The sequence below is a fragment of the Stegostoma tigrinum genome, chromosome 22 (assembly GCF_030684315.1).
Source record: "Stegostoma tigrinum isolate sSteTig4 chromosome 22, sSteTig4.hap1, whole genome shotgun sequence".
Taxonomy (NCBI): domain Eukaryota; kingdom Metazoa; phylum Chordata; class Chondrichthyes; order Orectolobiformes; family Stegostomatidae; genus Stegostoma; species Stegostoma tigrinum.
Window position 1 is genome coordinate 37,096,005 of NC_081375.1, and position 23,898 is coordinate 37,119,902.

At 42.0% G+C, this 23,898-nt stretch overlaps 2 protein-coding genes across 4 annotated transcripts in view; one reads left to right on the forward strand and one right to left on the reverse strand.

Annotated features, from left to right (window-relative positions):
* The window catches only part of gga3b (golgi associated, gamma adaptin ear containing, ARF binding protein 3b), an 87,294-nt gene extending 83,853 nt beyond the window's left edge, over positions 1-3,441 (reverse strand). The window contains exon 1 of one of the 2 annotated variants that reach the window (XM_059653780.1): positions 3,195-3,441. The gene's annotated coding sequence lies outside the window, so the exon portion shown is untranslated. The remainder of the gene's footprint in view (positions 1-3,194) is intronic. The other variant, XM_059653779.1, reaches the window with a different exon arrangement.
* Positions 3,442-3,553: 112 nt separating this feature from the next.
* LOC125463477 (Na(+)/H(+) exchange regulatory cofactor NHE-RF1-like) overlaps positions 3,554-23,898 on the forward strand; it is a 104,562-nt gene continuing 84,217 nt past the window's right edge. Inside the window, exon 1 of one of the 2 annotated variants that reach the window (XM_048554758.2) lies at positions 3,554-4,152. In XM_048554758.2, coding sequence (XP_048410715.1) covers positions 3,715-4,152 — 438 coding nt within the window. In that variant the 5' untranslated portion in view covers positions 3,554-3,714. The remainder of the gene's footprint in view (positions 4,153-23,898) is intronic. The other variant, XM_048554757.2, reaches the window with a different exon arrangement.

Consider the following 23,898-nt stretch of genomic DNA (forward strand, 5'->3'; position numbering starts at 1 on the left):
CAATGCCTTCAGTCCTGTATTTACTATCCCTCTCTTCATTGTCATCCCTTTATCCGGTGTGCTTGAAGTTTGATTCCTAACCCTTTCCAAATGCTGTCTCCTTTTGTGTTTGGAAGGATTTAATAACTTCTCCTGACTTCCCTTCCCTTTTCAGTGTTTTTCATACTTTTCCATGCATTTGAATCCACCGTACACAGATGTTAACCTGCTGCCTTGTTTCCTATCGGCCATTACACTTCCTTATGTTTTACCCTTTCTCCCCCCGCCCCCCATTTTCTAGTTTAAAGTCCTTTTGACCAGCCTATTTACACTTTTCGCTAGAACATTGGTCCCAGCTCGATCATCCCATGAGACCATCCCAACAGTACAGATCCCTCCTGTTCCAGTACTCATGCCAATGCCCCATGAAAAGGAACCCCTCTCTCCCACACCATTCTTTTAGCCACATGTTTACTTACCTTGTTCTTGCCTCCCTATGCCATTTTGCACATGGCTCAGGTAGTGAAATGGAGATTATAACCCTTATGGAGCTTTTCTTAAATTTAGTTCTTATTTCCTGATAAACCCCAAAACAGGTCCTTCTTTCCTAGTCTTGCCTATGTTGTTTGTCCCAACATACACCACAACAACGGGATCCTCTCCCTCTCTCTCCAATATCCTTTCAAGCTGGTCAGAGATATCCTTCACCCTGGCATTGGGCAGCCAACATAGCATGCGGAACTCTCGACCCTGCTTACAGAGGATGCTTTCTATTCCCCTAAGTATACAATGCCCTACAACTACCACTTGTCTTTTTGCTCCCTCCTCTTGAATGGCCCAATGTACCACAGTGCTGTGGTCAGTGGCTCATCCTCCTTACAGCTCTGGTCCTCAGGGAGCAAATACCTTGTATCTTTTGGACAGGTTCAAGAGCTGAGTCTCCTCAGTTCCTGAGTACGGGATTATTTTACCTGCCTCACTTGCAGTCACACCCTGCTGTTCCTGACCAATCACTGTATTTTAGGTGCTCAATCTACCAAAACTTCATGGATTCCAGAGTCAATGTTGAGGGCAACTTCATCCCAAATGTAGACCACTGTGTCACTGCCTCTGTTGTGTCTGTCATATGGCATGACAGGACATATCCTGGATGGTGATGGAGGTGTCTGGTACATTGTAAGGTATGATGCCGCCAGTATTTCTATGTTTGGCTGTTGCTTAACTAGTCTGTAAGACAACTCTCCCAATTTTGACACTCGGCCCCAAATATTGGTAAGAAGGACCATAGAGTATCATCAGTGCCTTTTTGGCCATTGTCATTTTGGTACCAACGTTGATGCCAGGTGGTCCATCCAGTTTCATTCCTTTGTTGAGACTTTGAAGAAATTGAAACAACTGAGTGGTTTGCTAGACCATTTCAGAGAGCAGTTGACAGTCAAACCACATTGCTGCAGGTCTGAAGTCACATGTTGGCCATAGCAGGTAAGGGCGGCAGTTTCCTTCCTTAAGGACAACAGTGAACCAAATCAGTTTTCCCAACAATTGTCAGTGGCTTCATGGTCATCATTAGATACTTAGTTCCAGACTTTTTTATGGAATTCAGATTCCCCCATTCGAACCTAGGTACCCAGAACATTTGCTGAGTTTCAGGATTAGTAGTCTAGCAATAATACCACGAGGCCATCACCTCCCCTTTTGGGGTCAAGCTTTTTGAGAGTGCTGGAGTTGCATTTGTCCAAGCAACTAAGAATTATTCCATCACACTCCGGACCTGTGCTTTGTAGATGGTGGACAGACTATGTGGAGTTGGGAGGTGTTACTTGTTGTAGAATACCTAAGTTCTGATCCAAGTAGAACACTACTCACCACGTCTGCTGCTCTAAGTAACCAATCTTTACTCCCACGCTCTGTTTTCTGTCGCAAAGCCATCTGCCACTCGTCTTTGACCTTATTTATTGATCTACTCTGGGGCACCTTGCTAAAAGCCTTTTGAAAATTAAGATAAATTTCATCTACCACGTTTTCTGCTGTGTTCCCTCCTGAAAAAATTAGTATGTTCATCAGTTCTTCCGAGATGATGCACAGTTGCAGCCGTGTAGTCGGTTTAGTAGCAGGGATTCAAGATGTTAGGGTTCAGGGGCTCTGATCCAGGCCCCTGATTTGGCTGAGCTAGATGTGGGAGCTATTCCAAAGACAAGCTCACTGTATTGAAATAAGACTATAAGATGAACTTGATTGTTCTATTTTTCTGGCTTTATATTCTGTGTTTTGGTTTATTTTCTGTGATTTAAGATGGCACTGGAAAGTTGCAACACAACAACACTTTCAACTGATAACAGTGTGGAAGAACACAGCAGGCCAAGCAGCATCAGAGGAACAGGAAAGTTGACGTTACAAGTCAACTTCAGAAAAGGCCGGCTATGTTCCTCCAGCTCCACGCTTATCTCTGGCTCCAGCATCAGCAGTTCTTACTATCTCTGAACACTTAACATTTGTTTTACGTACGTGTGACAATAAATCAAATCAAATCAATGCATTCGATACAATGGGATTGACTGGGTAGCTCTTCTGGGAGCCACCATACACAGTCTATGGGCCAAACGGCCACCTTCTATCCTGTAAAATTCTAAGATCCAGCTGGATTTTCATTTTTGAAATCTATGCTGACTACATTCATTATTATATTTCTAATTTCTGATTGCTCCATTCTATCCAAAATCTAGGAAATTTTTCAGAAATACAAACAATACACCCAGTACATCTGCAACAAATATTGTTTTAAGCATCCAAGGCCGAGGCCATCAGTTTCACAAAAATTGTTAGTTTTGTTCGCTCTTTCTTTGCAGTGTCAGTGATTATTTAAGTCTCTTTCTTCCTTTCTTCTTTGTTTTCCACAGGAACAGCATTTCCACAAAGTACATATTCGTATGTTAAAAATCTTGTTAATGGTTTTCAGTAAAATGACAAAAACAACCTTGACTTTCCTGAAACCATCTACATCCTCAAAAGAAAATCTTGTAAATTCTGCAAAATGCATTCTTTAACCAGCAGGAGACAGCACTGGCAGCACTAATGGAGGGAATGTTTAAAAAACCCTAAATTTTATCGTATATATTTTACTAAGATTTGTTCTTGCGTGTGCCAATATTACATTGTTCTATAGTTGAGTATGTAGTGTGAACTAGAGGATACACTGTTGCTGTTTCACTGTTTACCTGCAAGTTTTCTAAATTTACAGTTCTACCGCTTCCAGCTTCACTCAGACTTGTCAATCAACAAGTTGCCCGGCGACCGTGGCGGGGTTTGCAAGTATTCTTAAAGTTCGTATTGCAGCCTTCTTTACAGGTTACGCCATGGCATTTTGAAAAGTGTTCGCGGCATCGAATTCGTCATTTCTCTGCAAAGTTTTGCAGACTTTGCATTAACTGATATAGATGTTAAACTCCTGCTTGGTCACGTCAGTGAGAATGCAAATTTGAAGGCAACGTGGAATAAATATTAATAAGGGGGGGCCCTTGCGGAGGAGGGTGTCGATTGGCTGAGGATGAAGACGCGCTGTTAGTGATTGGAGAGACGAACTGTCAATCAAGGAAAGGCCGTCCCTGGTTGTGCTGATGGTTTGTGAATCGCGCGCAGAGAGAATAGCTTCGAGTCTCAGTTGGATACAGAGTATCCCAGAGTGACGCTTTAATATAGTGTCCCTGAGTAAGTGACTGGTTGAGGGGTATCCCCATCATGACCAAGGAGCAACTCCGGCCCAGGCTCTGTGTCATCGAGAAAGGCCCGAGTGGATACGGCTTCCACCTGCATGGGGAGAAGGGCAAGACCGGCCAGTTCATCCGCCTGGTGGAAGCGGCCTCTCCAGCTGAGCGAGCGGGGCTGCGGGCCGGCGACAAAGTGGTTCAGGTGAACGGGGACAATGTGGAGCAGGACAGCCACCAGCAAGTGGTCCAGAAGATCAAGGCGGTGGCTGAGCAAACCCGGTTGCTGGTGGTGGACAGGGAGACGGACGAGCTGCTGAGGGCCCGGGGGCTAGTGTGCAAGGAGGAATACATCAACGGCATCCCCGACCCCACGGAATCGGTTCAGGAGCAGCAGGAGGAGCCCGAAGAGAAAAGCCCGGCAGCCGAGACCAAAGCGGCAGACACTGTGTCTCAGAGCAGCAGCGAGAAGGTGAGGAGGCTGGCCAGAGGGCGCACCTCTCTGAGAACGGGGAACGTTATAGGGTAACGGGAAGTGGCGGACATTACCCGGGATGGAGGGGGTCACTTTCTGCCACAGAAGGTGTGGGATAGGCACGAGAGGGACGGGAGCACTGGGGTCGGGACGGCCGGAATGCGGGTCCCTCGGTGATGGGAATGCGCAGCGTCTGGAGAGGAAGGCCGCCGCTGTCGTCCTTCCCTGAGGAGATTCTCTCAGCAATTCATCTGTAGTAGTTTATGAACTAAAGTTAAAGGATTTAGGAATAAGAATACCAGTAGCCGCCAGTGTGTGTAACACCAGTGAGCTGTGCTGAAGCGTTGTACTAGCTGAGGGGTCAGCTCTGGTCCTCACCTGAGACTCGGTTTTTCTAAGGCAGTAAGTCCAGGGTCTAAATCTGATGCTAAACTTACTTTCCTAAGTGAACAACCCTATAGAATTTGGCTCTACCCACAACAGGATGAATGAGCTGACAGTAGAAAACATCTAAAGACTGGGGAGAGTTTTCACAGGATGCCACTGAACAGTCTAGTGTAGAACAGACTGTCCTTGGTACTGGAAGAAACTTTGGTGAAATCTGTTGTTGTACTGTGATCTGGATTGAAAGGGTGTTGATTTCAGGTTTCCCGTCCTCCTGTGGCACAGGAGACAAGGGTCAATAACTCTGCATTTCAGCACGTATGAGCAGCAATTTCTTTTATACTTGCAAACTTGCAAGTTCAGTCAGCATTTATTGTGACGATCACAGTTCAGGTATTGAGGTCAGAGTCTGAGCAGTAAGAGCTGAAGCTGCTCATTGGATGGTTGTGTGGTGAAATAACTGAAAACCTAATTAGCCCGACTAAAGCTGGTCCTATACTGTTAGATTTGTCAGTAGGTAATTCCCACTGGATCTTGTTAGGGGACTGAAACTCCATGTCTTGCAATCCTTTTCTGATCTAAAGATGAGGGGAAAAGATTTTTTTTTGCACCAGTCGCTTGAAAGTTGTTACCGAAAGTTTGTGGATTGCCCTCTGGAGACTGGAGGTTGTAAGATAAACTAAAATAAAACAAAGAACTGTGGATGCTGGAGATCTGAAACAAAAACATAAATTGCTGAGGACAGTCAGCAAGTTTGGCAACTTCTGTGGGGAGAGAACAGAGTTAACATTTTGAGTTTAGTGCATCTTCATTAGAACCTATCTGTGTTCTGAGAAAGAGTCACTGGACCTGAAATGTTAACTCTGATTTCTCTCCACAGATGTGCCAGGCCTGCTGAGTTTATTTCAAAATTATACTTTATTTATAACAAAATGTTATGTACAGTTTCATGTCACTGAAACAGACCCAGTTTGGCGTTTGACTCTATCCAACAAACAAACCAAAGGCATCTCTTATTTGTGCAAGATTACATAGAATAGGTTTTTCACTCTTGAAGATTTCGAGCCTGGTTGGGATCCAGAAGGTTTTCTGATCAAACAAATGAAGACTGCGAACAATTTAAAACTTTTTTTTCCTTCAGAAGCCTTGCATGTTACTTTATTAACTGAGGTCGAGTCTGTAAAAGCAGGGAGGTTATGCTAAAGCTGTTTAAAGCACTAGTAAGGCCACAGTTTCAGTACTGCAGATAGTCTGGCCATTGTCTTGCAGGAAGAGTGAGAATAAACTAGAGGTTAAAGAGGAAAATGCAGGCATTTAACTACAAGGAAGAATTGCTTTAGCTGAAGGTTTGTTTTTTGAAATAATGCTGTCTGAAGGGATGTTTAATTAACTGGTATAAAATTGAGGAGCTTAGATAGTGGTGGGATCAGAAGGCCTTATTTCTCTTCAAGAGACCAAGAATAGGAGGCCCACATTTCAAATATTTAGTAGAAGGATGAGTGATGAGTTATCATTTTTGCCCAGAGGATGGTGGGAGCCTGGGACTGTTTGCCCAAAAGGGCTGTAAAGGCAGAAATCCTTATCACTTTAACAAGTACTAAATTTTTATTCTTTCCACTTGAGGTGTCATAACCAAAAAAAATCAAGAACCAAAACCTAGAAAGTGAGATCAATTTACATGGTTTCTCAGCCAGCACAGACATGGTGGTGTGAATGCCACCTTGAATTTAAAATCTCTGCACTTTGTATGTTTTCCCCCATCCACCCCTGCCTCAGATGCTGTAGCTGCTTATCTTGACGGCGAGTTGAATGAGAGATAATGGGAACTGCAGATGCTGGAGAATTCCAAGATAATAAAATGTGAGGCTGGATGAACACAGCAGGCCAAGCAGCATCTCAGGAGCACAAAAGCTGACGTCATGAAGGGTCTAGGCCCGAAACGTCAGCTTTTGTGCTCCTGAGATGCGGCTTGGCCTGCTGTGTTCATCCAGCCTCTCATTTTATTATCAGCGAGTTGAATGAGGCCACTTTCTCCTTTTTGAGAGGAGGAGCCTACTTATTGCAGTGAAAGGGTTGCAGCTGTGAAATTCTGGTTTGGCATTCAAACCTGCATATAAAATTCATGAGCTTGTGTTCTTGTAAATGGCCCGTTTCATTCGGTTGTCAGACTTGAATGCAAGGCTTTAGCACTTCCTTTCCTGGGTAGGAAACAAATATCAACTGTGACACTGAGTTTGCATAGCAGGTCATTCACTTACTGAAAAAATATGACTCTCACTTTAACAATTATATCATGAAAGTATAAATACCAATACATTATAGATCAAAACTGAAAACCACTGTACTAGTGTGAGGTGCTGCTTTACTATTAATTTATATCAAATTGCTCTCACCTCCAGTGTTAGGCTGTTAGACTGATGGACCTATTCCCACCTGTCTTGTTCTTAAGTGTTAAACAGTGACAGAGTATCTAGCATTGATCAAAATGATCTCCAAGCACCGCCTAATTTTTGGAGTACAAAGTCTAGAAATAAATCACACAAGCTGTGAAGTAATTTAAAGTGCTCCGTGGACAATGTGCACAATGGACAGATTGCACAATGGCTATGTTGTTTTTTCTTTTGAACCTTTCATTTTTGTGGAGCCTTTTGTTAAATTGGTGCAGTGTTTTTTACAGCAAATACTTATTGAAGTATGGTGACTTATGCAAGAAGGTTTGTTGGTCTTTTGGACGCTGTTGCCTCTCAGGGACATCAGTCAGCTGAACTGTGCTTTGTTTGTTCAGGAGACCAAATACAACTTGATTGTAGTTCACATAACTCTAGCTGATTGTGCATCCTACATAGAGACCCCCCCCCCCCCCACCCACTGTTCCTGCTTAAGCATGAACCCACAACTGTGTGTCAGGTTGCTGTTGATGGCCAGCTAGTGGTGATAGGTTCTATAGTTACTCAGTAGTTTGGTGCATTGTGTCAGTGCCATTTTGGAGTGAAGCCAATCAGATCGAATTCGAACTATCAGTTTAAAATTAATGGAAGCTTTACCCAATGCTTGGTTTCATGTTCATAGTAAATCAGTAGACAATTGACTATGAATTGAAACCAGCATTTTTATTCGATACAGTATAGCTAGCATGCTCAGATTTAGCAATTAATCCAAGAACTGGTGAATGCTGTAATGACCTTCATCTGCTCTCCCAGCTCCATTCTTCCTGGTTATTTTAAGCACATGTGCAGGCTGAACAATTGAATCAGATTTATCTACAGCTGGAAGCATAAAGACCCTGAAGGAGCTCTGTAATACATTTTATGAGTAATGTACTTGTTAACTACCAGAACACCATCCAGTTCGTCATTACAGTGAAGAACCTTTTAGTTCCATGTTTGGGACATTCCTGATTGGGGAATGTTTTGAGTACTCTTAGTACGACATATAAATACAGATTGGTTACAATCTCCTCGTGTGGACCTGTGCTGTGCCTAATGTGCTTTGGTGGAGATAAATTATGCTCCATTAAATCATTATGGCTTTGTTGGAGAAATAATGATGAACAGACAGTTTGCATAACCTGAAACACCCACCCCTCCCTCATACTCAGTTGCACCATTATCAACTCTTTCAACCTGCATGGAATCATATTCAGCAGGTTTAGTTGCAGACGAAACTTGACCTTAGATTTCTGAGTGTACCGTTTATTGTAACCTGCAATGCGTGAGAACAGCATTCTTTTTAACTGTGTTTTGTAAGGAAAATTTTGTGAAATGTAGCTTTGACTTCCATGGATAGTGGTTATGCAGATGGCATTCTGGTAGTGACTTAATACTGCTTCCGGTAATCACAGCAGCATTACAACCAATGCAAAGCAAATCTGTCTGCTGAATTTACTAGTGGTTTGTTGAAAAGTTTTGTTTTGTTGGGATTATACTTGAGGAGAGTCTATCAATGCAGAGCAACTTGGACCTATCAACTTTTTGTAGCTGTTTTTTAAAATCCATTTAGTGTGTGTGAGCTCTTCAAAAGCTGACTGCATTTCTAATTACTGTGTGCAGCCTGCATCAATTATGTTGATTTAGAGGTTATAATTCAAAATTAAACAATGCTGTGTATGGATCTGTTTGTGCGTGATTGGCTCTTTTTCAAATTTAAACATAAAGCCTGGGAAGTCCCTGTAAAACTCTGAGCTTAGGTTGATTCACTTGAAATTCCTGAACAGCAACACTTTTTTAGTTTGATGTTAATTCTGAGTAAGTAAACTATTGACAAAGAATGGACTTGGTTCTCCAAGTTGTGATTGGTGATATTTCTCAGTGATAGCTATTCGCTATTGTAATCTGAGTTATCACGGTGATGTTCATTATGACTGATTTTGTTCGTTTTTATATTTGGGGGAAAAATTAATCTGTAATTTCAAAACCATAAATTTAGGCTTTCGAATTCTGGACAGAGACTTGATGGAAAGTTAGGCTAAGTGCTGTAAATTAAGGTAATAATTGAGCCACAGTTACTGTTCATCTCAACATTGCCACCAGTTTGTTGATAGTTCCTTGATAGGCACCCTCTTAACTCTTCTCCTGAATAAGGAGATTAGCAAAGGTCACAAACTGAATAGGCATGTAGCGGTGTTGTTCACTTCCTGACATGTCGCTATGTGGTTTTTAATTGTCACTCAGCATGCTAATTTTGGTGCGGCACCAATACTAATGCCTCCAAGATGTCAGAGGCTGCTTCAATCTCTCAGCACCATTTAAACATCTTTCCTGCTGTTGTTTTGCAATGCACTAACTGTGTGTCAAGAGACAAATTTTTGATCTCCTTCCAACAGCTGATTTTGCTCGGAAAATTTTCACTTTATCGCATGATTAGCACACCCTAAATGTCCTGTTTCAGGTAAAATAAAATGTATCCTAGGAATTTAGTCAGAGCTAGTTATTATTTCAGATTACCCAGTTTTGCATGGAGAACCTGTGGAGAGTCTGGTTGTCCGGTTGCACAGCAAATGACTTACTTTATCTTCCATCAGAGCATTTGATGTATATTGTAGAGATGAGACTGTGACTTTGCTAACTTGTGGTTGTGGAAGAGAAGTAGACATATGTTTTTGGCTGCAGTTGAACTTGGTTGAAGGAAATGTGGAGGCATGGGCAGTTTGTGGTTTATTTGTGGTTGCCCTTTTATTAGAGAGCAATGCTTCAACAAAATATGGACACCGCCTTGGCTATGCTTTTAAGAGCCTTTCTGTCTCTGCACCCAAGCAACATGTAAAAATACAGTTCTATGGGATCTTTCCCATAATTCTATTTCCCGAGAAGTTCTCCACCAAAATCCTAGTCCATATTTACCTCTCAGTAATGCCTAAAAAGTATGGTATCTGCATGTAGTTCCATCAACACTTAAGGTCAGCACCATCCAGAATAAAACAGCCTGCTTGATCAACACTACTTGAAATGTTCAATCAGCTCCAACACACATGGCAATGTGTACTATATCCAAGATGGCAAGTTGCAGCAATACAAGTACCATTGAAGCTTCCTACTTATATCACCTAGAAAGGCAAGGGTAGCAGATGGATGGGAGCATCACCTGCAGGTTCTCCTCCAAGCTGCAGGCCTTCTTGACTTGGAACTATAGTACCATTCCTTTTTACTGACTTTGCATCAAAATCTGGAACCCACCACACCATGTGGACAGCAATGGTTCAAGAAGGTGGTTTTCTGCTGCCTCTCAAAGGCAATTAGAGATGGGCAGTCATTGCTTGTTATTGCTAATGATACCTACATCCCACAAATGAATTAAACAAAAATTATTTCATTGTTATTAGTGGGTCACTGCTTTATGTCAATTTGCTGTTACCTTGGGTTTCATGTATACTAAGTTTTGAAGGGCAAATTGGGAATTTTCTTAACATGAAAAGAAAGTGTGATCTTTCACTATATTAGCTCTCAACAAGATTAGAATAGCAAGGAGGTTGCGCTAACCTGTTATAAGTCAATGTTTTGGCATTAGTCTTCAATAATATATTTAATTCTGGATGCTGCCTCTTCTGAAGGTTCTGACATTCTTTTTAAAATGTACAGAAGATTGACCAGAATGGTACTATAAGAGACTTCACGTATGTGGTGATTGGTGAAGCTGGAATTATTCTCCTTGGAACTGAAGGGCTGATGAGTGCTCAAACCTCTTTAGAATAATTCATGCTGATAATCATTTGAGGGATTTTAGCAGTAAATTAAAAATAAACTGTTTCCAGTGCTAGAAGAAGCAGTAACCAGATGCCCCATACATGAGGTAAATTCTGCAGGAATCCAAGGGCAGCTGATGAAAACTTTGTATCAGAGATAATACGAACTGTAGATGCTGGAGAATCCAAGATAACAAGGTGTAAAGCTGAGTGAACACAGCAGGCCAAGCAGCATCTTAGGGGCAGGAAAGCTGACGTTTCGGGCCTAGAACCTTCGATGAGTTATTGGTCTGGAATGTGCTATCAGAAAGGCTGGTGAAAGCAGATTCAAGAATTACATTCAAGAGAGAGGCGAATAAATACTTTCAAAGGAACGGATTTAAGAATGTGTGGAATTAATTAGGCAACTCTTTCAAGGAAACAGCAGAGGCACAATAGCCTGTATGGTGTCTTGGACTGTTAGTGTATTTTAGAAGTGTTTTTGTGATCATGCATATGTGAAGAGAACTTGAAACTGTTTTCTCCTATTTCAGCACTTTGCACCCTCTTTGACAGTGGCCAAAGTGCTGAAATATTTCATCTCGCTGGGAGGTTGTTTACTAGATTGACACATGATGTAGAGTCCAGGAGTTTGCAGTGAACTTATTTCAAAAGGTCAAACTAAGCAAATTCCATTGCTTGTTATCACAGCATTAAAGCGGAGAGGAAATATTGATTTTTTTTTTAAGAAAAATCTATCTTTTTATTTTGCTTTGTTAATATTTTTCAAATTACTGTGTAAAGGGGGTATTAGGTGTGAGGGTAGGGTCCCTGCACTATGGTTTGTGAGGGGTGTGGCCAAGTGCTAACAACTGTGGCAATGAGATGCTGTTCCATCAGGAAGGTTATTGTTGTTTACTGCACTGTCCTTAGCACGCTCTCCCCTCTGAGCAGACATCAATGTGGGTACTTGATTTCCACCTTTTTTTAATGTGCCTACATACATACGAATTGGAAGCAGGAGTAGACCATACTGGTGTACGTTCAAAAAGACAAGGGTTGACCTGATTATTTCAACTTTCCACCAACCCCAATAACCTTTTTATTGCACCCCCCCCCGCTCAAAAGTAGTGAAATAAAATGCTTCCATCACTTGTGGAAGAAGAGAGCTCCAAAGACTCATTGACCCCCTAATTTGTGGACCCCTCAGTGTTCATGTAGGAGATATTACTCACCTCTAACATGGGGCAATATGTGAATTTGTTTGCTCCTTCCACACTCATCATTTCGAAGTCTCGTGGCTTTACTTCCATCTTCATCTGAACAAGTGTCAACTCTTTAAAACTATTCTGCCTGTTTCCAAACTTCCATTAAGTCCAGTTCACTTACTGAGCCTGTGCATATCTAATGATGTCTCAGTTATAAAATTCTCATTCTTGTTTTCAAATACCTCCAATGTCCCACCCATACCCATCTCTCAATTCTTCTGGCTCCACAACTTGCTTTCATTGACTGATGTACAAGAACACCTAGATCTCGTTGTACTTCCCCTTTTACCTAACTTGACTCCATTGAGATAGTAATCTGCCTTCCTGTTCTTGCCACCAAAGTGTATAACTGCACATTTATCCACATTAAACTGCATCTGCCATGCATCTGTCCACTCACCTAGCCTGTCCAAGTCACCCTGTATTCTCATAACATCCTCCTCACATTTCACACTGCCACCCAACTTTGTGTCATCAGCAAATTTGCTAATATTACTTTTAATGCCTTCATCTATATCATTAATATATATTGTAAACAGCTGCGGTCCCAGCACCGAACCTTGTGGTGCCCCGCTGGTCATTTCCTGCCATTCCAAAAAGGACCCATTTATCACTACTCTTTGCTTCCTGTCAGCCAGCCAATTTTCAATCCAACTCAGTATTTTGCCCCCAATACCACGTGCCCTAATTTTGTTCACCAATCTCCTATGCGGGACTTTATCAAAGCTTTCTGAAAGTTCAGGTACACTACATCCACTGGTTCTCCCTTATCCATCTTCATAGATACATCCTCAAAAAATTCCAGAAGACTAGTCAAGCACGATTTCCCCTTCCTATTTACTTAACCCCCGTTAAGACATTCTGCCTTGTGGAATTCTCCTCCTTCAAGATCCTCCTCAGACTAAGCTTCAAGTCATTAAAAAAATTATGTTGTTTTTTTTGGTAATTTTGTTTTCCTTGATAACACAACAGTGACACCATTTGGGATGTTACATATGAATTAATGTAATTGTTGCATGTTGGTACAATGAAAGTGGAAGAAATATGAAATTAATGTTTTTTGTTTTCCCTCCTGATGAATTCACCAAGCGCCACGGAATCCTTCTGTACCAGTGCATCAAGTCACAATGAGGTGTTCAGTTGTGAATCTCATTCTGGAGTCTGCTGACTAAGTTCTCACTCTGGGTCTGTATTAGTGATGGGAATCTTGCCTTGTTTCACCTGCCCACCTTGCTCAAGAGCACAGGTCAGAACTGGAAACTCATTCCAAAATTTGCTCAAACTTTTACCCCACATTCCCTGACATTTACAATGCCAGACCCTGATCAGTTGTTGCAAACAGCAGATCTGCTTGGTTAATATTATTTAGAGATATTCAAATTTGTGTGCCCTGACCTGGCTTAGGGAGGATTTTTGTTAACTATTCCATCTAGGAGCAACACAGTAGCTCAGTGGTTAACACCACTGCCTCAGCTGTGCTCGATTCCACCCTCAGGCAACTGTGCAAATTTCACGCAGACAAGGGGACAGTTTCCTCTGGGTGCTGTGGTTACCTCCCGCAATCCAAGGATATGTAGGTTAGGTGGATTGACCATGGGAAATGCAGGGTTACAGGGCTAGGGTAGGTGGTGGGTCTGGGTGAGATGGGCTGAATTGCCTGCTTCCACACTGTAGGGATTCTCTATGATTCTCTGTGCTGGACTTTTCCCATGATGGTTTGTCATTCTGTTTAATATTAACTCACTCTGGTGTACTTTGTCTCTGAAAAAAGAACTTGTTTTCAAAGGTGTATGGGTGTGGGAAACCTAGGCTGTTGTTTTTTTTTAACATGCTTTCTCAGTTCAGGTTGAGAGTTGTTCATATTGGGAAAGTAATTCCTAACCAGTTCAGGCAGCTAATACTTCATCAAATACTCCGTGTGTGTGTATATATAGCACAGTTTTACAGGAAAACCTCGATATTGTCACCTTTTAAATTCTCTCTAAGTGCAGACATAGAATGAATTATGACCTCCCAGCCACCTGTAAGTGCTGATAGAATGTACATTTATGAATATGTTGATAAGGAACAGTTGGTGCTGTCTGCTATCTAACAGCCATGAATGTGTATCTGAAAATCCATGAACGCCCTGTGATTTTCAAAGCTGAGAGTGATCTTCCTTTGGCACATAAGCAGAGTCATTGGTTTGGAGCTGAGAACCAGATACCAGAGGAACTGAAGTGTGCTGATGAGATCTATTTGGTCTTAAAACGTTGAATCTATTCTGACACCTGCCTGTGAGCAGACAGTGCTTCATTCAGGTGTGAGATTCTGAGGTTATGAGCCTTATTGACTGTCTGTTGTGCTGTGGAGCTTCATGTATTTTTGCCACTTCTGGAAAGTTTTTTGTTTTATTCTTTTTCAGGTAATTGTTAATAACTGCTCCCCACCCCGGTGTCAATGTGATGGATTATCACCCTACTCCAGTATGGAAAACGTAATCCATTCCGATGTTGACTGAGGGATAAATGAACCTCTGTGTAGTACATTCAATTTATGGACCATTTGTAGCCAGTTGGGAGGGTAGATTGGACATCAGTTTAATGTCTCTGTCAAAATGTAGAACTCTCTCAGTACTGCACTGAAGTGACAGTCAGGACTGTGGGTTCAAGTTTCTGGAATGAATCAATGAACTGCTGACTGTGTGACTTGTGACTGAAGAATGTTGCTTGCTAAACCAAAGCTGACCCCCTTGTCTGTTCAATTCAGAATGGTTTTGTCTGAACTGGGCGTAACTGCTAGTTGCTTGTTTGTTTATTTATAATGTGTGATATCAGACATGAGCACTACCCATAATGAGGAGCATGGGCACAGTCTTCTTACAAGAGAGATAGCGAGGGGCTATGGACACTATCCCATCACTCAGGAGGTGTGTTAAGGGAATTTCTTTGTTTCTTAAAGATTTCTGAGATATCCAGATACAAGTTTGAAGAAAGCTTTCAGTTGGTATAGATAAAACTTAGACTAGTTCAGCTCCATTCTAACTGTGACTGACAAGACATCCATTTCTGTCTGAGCCCAGCTATTGGTTATGAGTGCTTGATATCTCATGAAAGTGATGAGCTCCCTGCTCTTTTAGCCCATTGGCTATGAGACTCTGCCCTTTATATGGAGCCCATGTTGTTACCCCTGTATCTCTAGGGCATCTCCTAGTGTTGAGGAGAGCATTTAGGAGAGGGGAATTACATACAGACCAAGGTCTAGAGATAAGCATGCTGCAGTAAGTACTCATGGACCCGTAAGGGATCCAGAATAACCAGCCCTTTTCCTACCTGACAATCTTCTGCCTGAATTTTTTCCAATGATTTTAGACCAGCATCAGTGATTAACAAGTTTAGTGACCTGATCAGGGAGACTACTAGGCTTCTGATGTGTTATATGTTCACCTGTGGTTTATACATTCACTAATGCTTTAAACTTCCTGCAGCATGTAGTAAAAGGTACTTGAATTTCTGAGTTGAGAGTTTATGCAGCTCCTTGTGGTTTCTGATAATTTGCCTGAGGCGTAAAGTTTAATGAAGCAAGTCAAGTGACCCCAGAATTGTTATTGGGCTAGCTAAGGAGCTTGAAGACTTGATATGTAGTTAAACTGAAACCACAACTTCCTGAGTTGCTGCACAGGACATTAGCAAAGCTAATTAGCAAAAAGAATGTGCACGGAAAACCCGCTCTTACACCTTCAATCTCAATACGATAACCAACCAGAATTTGTGTATGTCTGCTGTTTCCAATCTTCTCCTAGTCCTTGCTTCACACATCACTACATGTGATGAAAATCAGCTTTGGTTTAGATTATAGAAAACCCTTTCATCCTGTTGAATGTGCAGATTAATTTTGACACAGTAGGGGTTTAAAGAAAGAAAGACAGACTTGCATTTATCTTGCATTTTATCCTCACTGCAGCAATGTGAGAGATAAATATTGACTAGTATCCCAAGGAGAACTCCCTGCTCCTGTTCGAGTTAGTGCGTTGAGATATTTTGCATCTATTTGAGAGGGCAGGCAGGGCCTCTGACTAGTACAATATGCAAGTATGAAAGATAGCAGTGCCAACAGAGCAACACACTCTCAGTCCATGCTTGCTTCTTGCTGCTGACTTTTTGGGGCCTGTATAGGCTCTAATACCCTGTCTCTTGCCCAGGGTACTTGGGCCCTTTGTGTGCAGTGTGTATGAATATATGACTGTCTGTCTGAATGTATGTTTTAAGTTTGTTTGCTTTATACAAGGGTTGCTGTGTGTGATGAGAACTTGAGAATTTAGTTTGAAATAAATTAGCTTGTGGGTGTAGTACATGTCTGTGGAGTGTATGTGGTGTGTTAAGGCAGGTTTATTGTGGTGTTGAGTTTGAATTGTGAAAAATTCCTCTGGAGACTGTGTGCAATATCAGTGGTAGGTGTAATGGGGTTCCCATCAAAAAAACTCTGGGATATAAATAGACAAAAGTGTGTTTATGAAGTGTGTGGTGATAATTGGATTTCTTTGATTGCTGAGAGTCAGAGGCTGTTGTTTACAGAGAGACATCACAGTTGATTAGCAGGATGGGCAGTCTGGGCAAAGAGCAAATTATATCAGTAATATTTGCTTGCTCTTTTTATTTCCATTGAATGCCCTTTCCTTTATCCACCTATTCAACTGGATCTTGCATTTTTGACATAAACTCTGCCTCGGCCTCTAACCCTACTGAGTTCTACAGAGTCTGAACTTTCTGTGTAAATCTGGCAATTTCAATGTTTCTGTAACCTCTGGTCCTTCAGTAACTGAAAGTCTTGTCTGCTCCTGTTTGCCCCATTTTATATCTTCCTGAACTTGAAATAATTATCCAGCCAAATAACCAACGTTTTAATGCCCTGATTTTTATTAGTTTTTTTGTTTAGCCTAAATAACATGTGGTTCAGAAAGAAACTCCCAAAAATTAAGGCTGAGAGCGCGTACATGTCTCAATGAGTGAATCCCAGGATATTCACAATTCCATCAGATCTGTACATTACCATTCTGGGGCTGGTCCCTGCTCTGATCTTATTAGGCTGCAGGTAAACTTGTGTCAAGCCTCCCTGCAACTGTGCCTGAACCCCAAATCATACAGATCACAGACCAGCCGCGATCATTAACTGTGCTTACTCCTTTTGCCCCGTTTCATTTATACCACTGCTTAACAAAAATCATTAACCTCAGATATAAAATTACAAATTGACCTAGTGTGAACTGTTGTTTGCAGAAAAGAAATCCCAAATATCATCCACCAATCTGTGTGAAAATACTTCCTAACTTCACTTTTGGAAGTTCGGATCCAGATTTTCAGATTCTGCCCCATGGTTCCAGAGAATCAACCAGTGGAATAGTTTCACTCTTTCCTATCCTTTTGTGCTGCCTTGTTGTTTTAAACTTCAATCAAATTACCCTTTAATCATCAAAATTTCCTGGAATATAATCCTACTATGTGTGACGTTGTCTTAGGTTTTAACCCTTGGAGTCCAGGTTTATTTGATTTTTAATCAGCATCAGACAGTACAGAAGAGCCCCTTAAGCCCATCAAGTCTGCCTTTTGGCACTGACAAATAAAACGTCTAAATTAACGCTATTCCATGTTTCAACACTTGGCCTGTGACCTGGAATATTTTGGCATTTCAAGCTCTTGTCCAGTTACTTTGTACAAGTTGAGGTTTCCTGCCTTAGGTACCCTCCCAGGCAGTGCATTCCAGATTTACACCACACTTAAGTAAAAATGTTTTCCTCCAATCCCCTCAATCTCCTGCCTTTCACCTTATCATCATGACCCCTTGATATTGACCCTTCAATAAGCAGAACAGCTGTTATCTATATAGCCTGTCCGTGCCCCTCAAAATGTTATACACTTCAATCAAGACCCTTTCTGCTCTAAAGAAACTAGCCCGAGCTTATCCAGCCGCTGTTCATAGCTAAAATGCTCCAACCCAGGCAACATCTTAGTGAATCTACACTGCAAACCCTCCGTGGCAATCACATGCTTCTTATAGTACTCTACTGAAATCCTGTGCAGCTCCAATGTAAACTTGCTTATAATCTATGCCACAAATGATAAAGGCAAGCATTCTGTATGCCACTTAACCACCCTATTAACCTGTGATTCTGCCTTTAGGGATCTGTGGGCTGTATGTTCCTCCTGACATTCCTAGTGTCTTGCCATTCATTGAGTACCGGCTTGTCTTGTTACTTCCCAACCCTGCACCCACAATGAGATTGCTATTCCTTCCCACTGTATTCCAGACGTGGTCTAACCAGGTATTTATATAATTGAAGCATGATTGCCACCTCATGCTCTATTATCGAGAGATCAAGGCCAGCATTCCATTTGTCTTTTTTCTGTTAGCTGTTAATGATATTTTAATGATTTTTGTGTCTGAGTCCCAAATGTTGTTAGAACTCATTGTTTCTGCCCATTCGTCGTCATTAGAAGCCTGTGACTAGTGGTCTCCCTCAGGTTGCTGCTGAGCCCATTGCTGTTTGTTATCTGTAATGATAGTTTGGATGAGAATGTACAAGGAATGATTAGTAATTTTGGGGATGACACTAAAATAGGTAGGTTTGTGGATAGTGAGAAAGGTTATTTAAACGTTGTAGCAGGACCTTGAACAGCTGAGGAAGTGGGCTGAGAAATGGCAAATGGAGTTTGAGATGGATAAGTGTGAGGTGTTGCATTTTGGAAAGTCAAATCCATATAGGAGTTTCTTGGTGAATGGTAGGGCCTTAAGGAGTACAGTGGAAGTGAGGGACCTTGCATTTCAGATGCACAGTTCTCTGAAATTGGGTTCACGGGTAGACCGGACAGTGAAGAAGGCTTTTGACACACTGGCGTTCATTGATCACGGCATTGAGTATAGAAGTTGGGAAATTATGATGCAGTTGTACAGGATGTTGGTGAGGCCGCACTTAGAGTATTGTGTTCTGTTTTGACCACCTTGCTAGAGGAAGGAGGTTATTAAGCTGGAAAGAGAGGAAGTTTACAAGGATGTTGCCAGGACTCGAGGGACTGAGTTATAAGGAGACGCTGGACGAGCTGTGACTTTCTTTAGAGCATAGGAGACTGAGGGAGGATCTTGTGTATATCAATAAGATCGTGAGAGGCATGGATTGGATGAATGCACTCAGTCTTTTTCCCCTGGTTGTGGAATCGAGGACCAGAGGGCCTCAGTTTAAGATAAGAGCAGAAAGAATACATGGAAACCTGAGGGGCAACTTTTTTGGAGGAAGGTATGCATATGGAATGAGCTGCCAGCAGAAGTCGTTAAGGCAGGTACAGTAATAACATTTAAAAGGTATTTGCCAAATGCCTGGACAGGAAAGGTTTAGAAGGTATGGGCCAGGTGTAGAGATAACAAAGTGTGGAGCTGGATGAACACAGCAGGCCAAGCAGCATCTTAGGAGCACAAAAGCTGACGTTTCGAGCCTAGACCCTTCATCAGAACAGACCCTTTTCTGATGAAGGGTCTAGGCCCCAAACGTCAGCTTTTGTGCTCCTAAGATGCATCTTGGCCTGGCCAGGTGTAGAGAAATGTGCTTATTGTGGATAGACATTTTGGTCGTCATGGACCAGTTCTGTTCAAAGGACCTGTGCCTATAGTGTAGGACTCTGACTCTTTCATTAGGAAGTGCCCTTTTTTTAGGTTAAGTATCTCTATAATTACTCTGCTTGTAATGCTGCTTAACTCTGTCATTGGCAAATTTAGATATGCGACATTCTGACACAGCACCTAGATTATTCATTGACAATGTGAATAGTTGGAGATTCAGGGGAGGTGATGGCCTCGTGGTGTTATTAATCCAGCGACCCAGGTAATGTTCTTGGAAACTGGGTTAGAATCCCATCTTGCGGCTGGTGGAATTTGAATTCGATCCAAAAAAAATTGTTGGAAAATCCCATCTGGTTTACTAATATCCTTTAGGGAAGGAAAGCACCACCCTTACTGATTTACACATGACTGCAGAACTCCAGAGATGGTATAATTAACATTGCAGATGCTCGAGATCAAATTTAGAGGAATGCCAATATTTTGGGGGTCTGTGGGTTCACAGTGTTAGGGAGGGATGAGACCATGCCTGGATTGTAAAATCAGGGTATTACTTAAGCAGGAGCCAATACAGATGACATGATGAAACTTGGATTAGAGTTAAGATGATCTGAAATTTAGAGTGTGAAAGGCTGCAAGGTGTACATTGTACCCTTCAGTCCTGGAAGTAACAATTGCGTGGATGAGGGTTTCAGAAACAGATTAGCTGAGCTAATGGTGAAATCATGTGAGCTTACGGTTGAAAGTCACTAAATGAATGAGGCTGTGAGTTGGAGTCTTAACTTCGTACAGATTTAACAAGGTCACCAGATGAAAATGACGGTTGACCTTGGCCTAAGTACCTCAGCTTTAGGTAGGGAATTCCTTTGACAAGGACAGTGTTTGGACCACACGCAAGAGTAGATATAGCAAAATGAGCTGCTGAAAATCAAGTTTTATGGATCTAAGGTCATTTGGCTGTGAATCAGAAGGCAACGGTGAATCTGAAGCCAGGGGAGAAGCTGCAGCCCCCATAGGCTGGCACTTCTTCCTGTGTCCCACTTCTCGAATCTGTCTCTGATCATTTATAATCTCTCTGTTACATCTCAGTTTGAGAAATTTAGTTTATTTCACCACTCAATCACTGTAGTGAAAAACTGTGAGGTGATGAATTGCAATGCAGCATCTCTGTGCTGGTTACGGTTTTCTGATAGATACAGTGCCAAAATGAGAAATGCTCAACTAAAGAAGAGACACAAATGGGTGGGGATTTGTGGACCTGACCACTACCTAACAGTGGTCTCCATGTGAATTTAGATCACTGGAACCTAGTGGGATTGCCTATGGGAATCCTTGTCTACGGGCGCTTGCTATGTCACACTGTTCATCAGAACTTGTTCGGGCACTTATTCAGGGGTACCTGTTCCTCAGGCTGTATGCCAGCATGTGAACCTGCTGTCAGAGGTGGAAGAGTTCTTTTGAGGCCTGCGTGAGTCAGGTGCACTGGGTCTTCTCTGGCTCTACGCTCAATGGCTGTACACAGGAATTTAATGTAGCAGCTCTTTCAACTGACTGTGGTATAGACTTTTATCCTGGTCGTGTAGTTTTCTTAATTGCTGTAATTGCAGTTTCCAAAAAGAATTATTTTGCTTGGTAATGGTTCTTGGCAGTTCTTGTGTAGAAAGTGATTAGGAAATCCTTTTGCGATAATCAATTTGGTCTTCATTCAAATCACAGAATGTATTGGTTCCTTTGTTTGGATGATGACAATTTGGTGAGGGGGTACAGGAGAGTTAACAATCTCTATTGATGAACCCTCCGATGCCTTCGCTAAGTCTTTAATTGTCTCCTACCAAAATATCCATGCTGCTTCAATTTTGGCATCTTGAATATCTCTGACTTTAATTGCTGCACTATTTTTAGCCATGCCCTCAGCTGCCTTGGCTCTAAGCCCTGGAATTTCCTTCCTAAAGCTCTTTCTTCCTCTTGGCAGTTCCTTAAAATCTACCTCTTTGACCATATGTTTAGTCATCTGTCCCATTGTCCTGAGTAGCTTTTTGTCATCGATTTTTCCTTGGATTGAATATTTGGAAGCGCTTTGAAAAGTTTTACTACATGAAAGGCACTTTCATAAAACATTTTTTTTTCCAGTTGTGGTGTATCTCAGCCAGGTCAGTACTTTCTGTCTAGTTTGTGACAAACGACAACACCTCCTAGTCGCGAACCACTTCAACTTCCCCCTTCCACTCACTGGGCGACATGTCGGTCCTAGGCCGCCTCCAGTGTCACAACGATGCCACCCAGAAACTGGAGAAACAGCATCTCCTTTTCAGCTTTGGAAGCCTACAACCCAATGGCCTCAATGTGGACTTGACTAGCTTCAAAATCTCCCCACCCCTGACCTCAGCCCCGCTTCCTTGACCAGTCTGTCTTCTCCCCATCTATCTGCTCCATTATCCACCTTCTATCACTGCCCACCTCTTTCCCCCGTCCATTTATTTGAGTCCCTTTCCCCTTCCCCCATTTCTGAAGAAGGGTCCAGACCCAAACCATCAGCTTTCCTGCTCCTCTGATGCTGCCTGGCCTGCTGTGTTCATCCAGCTCTACACAGTGTTATGTAGTATGTCAGTTAGCCTCTGGTCATTGCTATGCCATGTGTCAGCAGGACCAGCATAATTCAATGTGATCTGATTGTTGTTGATGTGCACTTGAGAGTTAGGACTTTTGTGATGCTGCTTCTCATCCTTAGTTCAGTAAATAAAGTTCAAAAGAAAATAAAGAGAAATTACTTTAATCTCTGACAGCATTTTTCACAATGTCAGGATTTCTTGAAGTGCTTCAGTTTGCTGTGTGTTCATTGGGTGGCATATTTCCTACATTACTACAAGTTATGAGTTTCCGATAGTAATGAAATGTAGCACCACACTTACCTCTGAGATAACTAGGTAAAGAGCAGAATGCTGGACCTGGGTCTGTATTGCACATCGTGCATTTTTGGCTAACAGTCCCTTCTTTCAACCTGTTCCTGTATGAACACGGGTAGCCCCCACACCTGAATACAATTAAACATTGATGTGATTTATTTTAGATATTATTTTGTTTGAGAAACAAGGTGGAACTCCACTGCCTTCGAAATAATAGTGAGAAGGCAATGAGCCCTTTCAAGTGTGATTGTAAACCAATAGGAGGTACCTGTGACAGTGCAGTGCCTGCTGCCAGTATTGCACAGGTACATTAACTGAGATTGTGCTGAAATTTCTGAGATGGGTCTTGAATGTGGTGACTATCTGATTTGGGATGGAATACTACCCGTTGAGTTACATATTATACTTATTGTTTAATGAATGTTGGGCAACTTTCTGTTCAGGAAGAACCCGAACAGAATTATTACATTGAATTATTGTGGCTCATATTGGTGAGTCTGTCACTTCTCTTGTTTTTAAATGAATTCTTCCTTTCTGATTTCCTTGACTCTGTGCCATGTTTTCATGGCAGCAGTTCTTCGTGTCTGCGATGGGCAGCTGATTCACTTTCACTTTCAGGAAATCTTCCATCACCTTGAGCATTCATTTCCATCGCTATTGCTGCATAAGGAAGCATGCACATTATGTACAAGCAGCTCTGCAGTAACTTGCCAAGACTCCTCTTGACAGCAAAGTTTCAAACCTGCAAGCTCTACCACCTCAAACAAAAGGGCAGCAGAAACATGGAAATATTACCATTTACAAGTCTTCTTCCAATCCATGCATCATTCTAACTTGGAATGAAATTGATTACTTTCCTCCATAGGAAAAGAATTCCAGGACTTTGGCTTAAATGGCACCAGGGGTGCTAAGTAATTCCAAAGGACTGCAGTGGCTAAAGGAAACAACATCATCTCAAAGGCAATTAGGGATGGGAAATAAATGCTGGCCTAGCCAGCAATATTCCACTTGTTGTGAGTGATGGAGAAAAGATGTTAGCCTAAACCCAACTCCAATGTCCCTGCCCCATCAGGATAGCCCTTGTCTGGGTCTAGCTCTGTTTCCCTGTGTTTTTTTTTTTGGGACATAAATTGAGTTAGATTAAAGGTGCCCCTAATTTGTGGGTGAGGAGTATAAGGGAACAGGGTCAGTCTTTAGTTCATCAGGGGCTGTAGTCGTCTTGGCTTCCACATGTTGTTGACTTGACACCATCTGTTGGAGGAGGTCATCCTTGGGAGAGATGCAAGGAGCAAATCACAAGTTGTAGCTTCCTGCATGCTGGAGGTGTCAGGGGGACCATGTGAAAAATAAAGGAATTATTCTGCTTGCAACTTATTTGTCTCGTGTCAAGGATTTCTGCATGCCATTGCAAAAGGCTTTAGTAGTGGAAGGAAAGTTTGCACATACA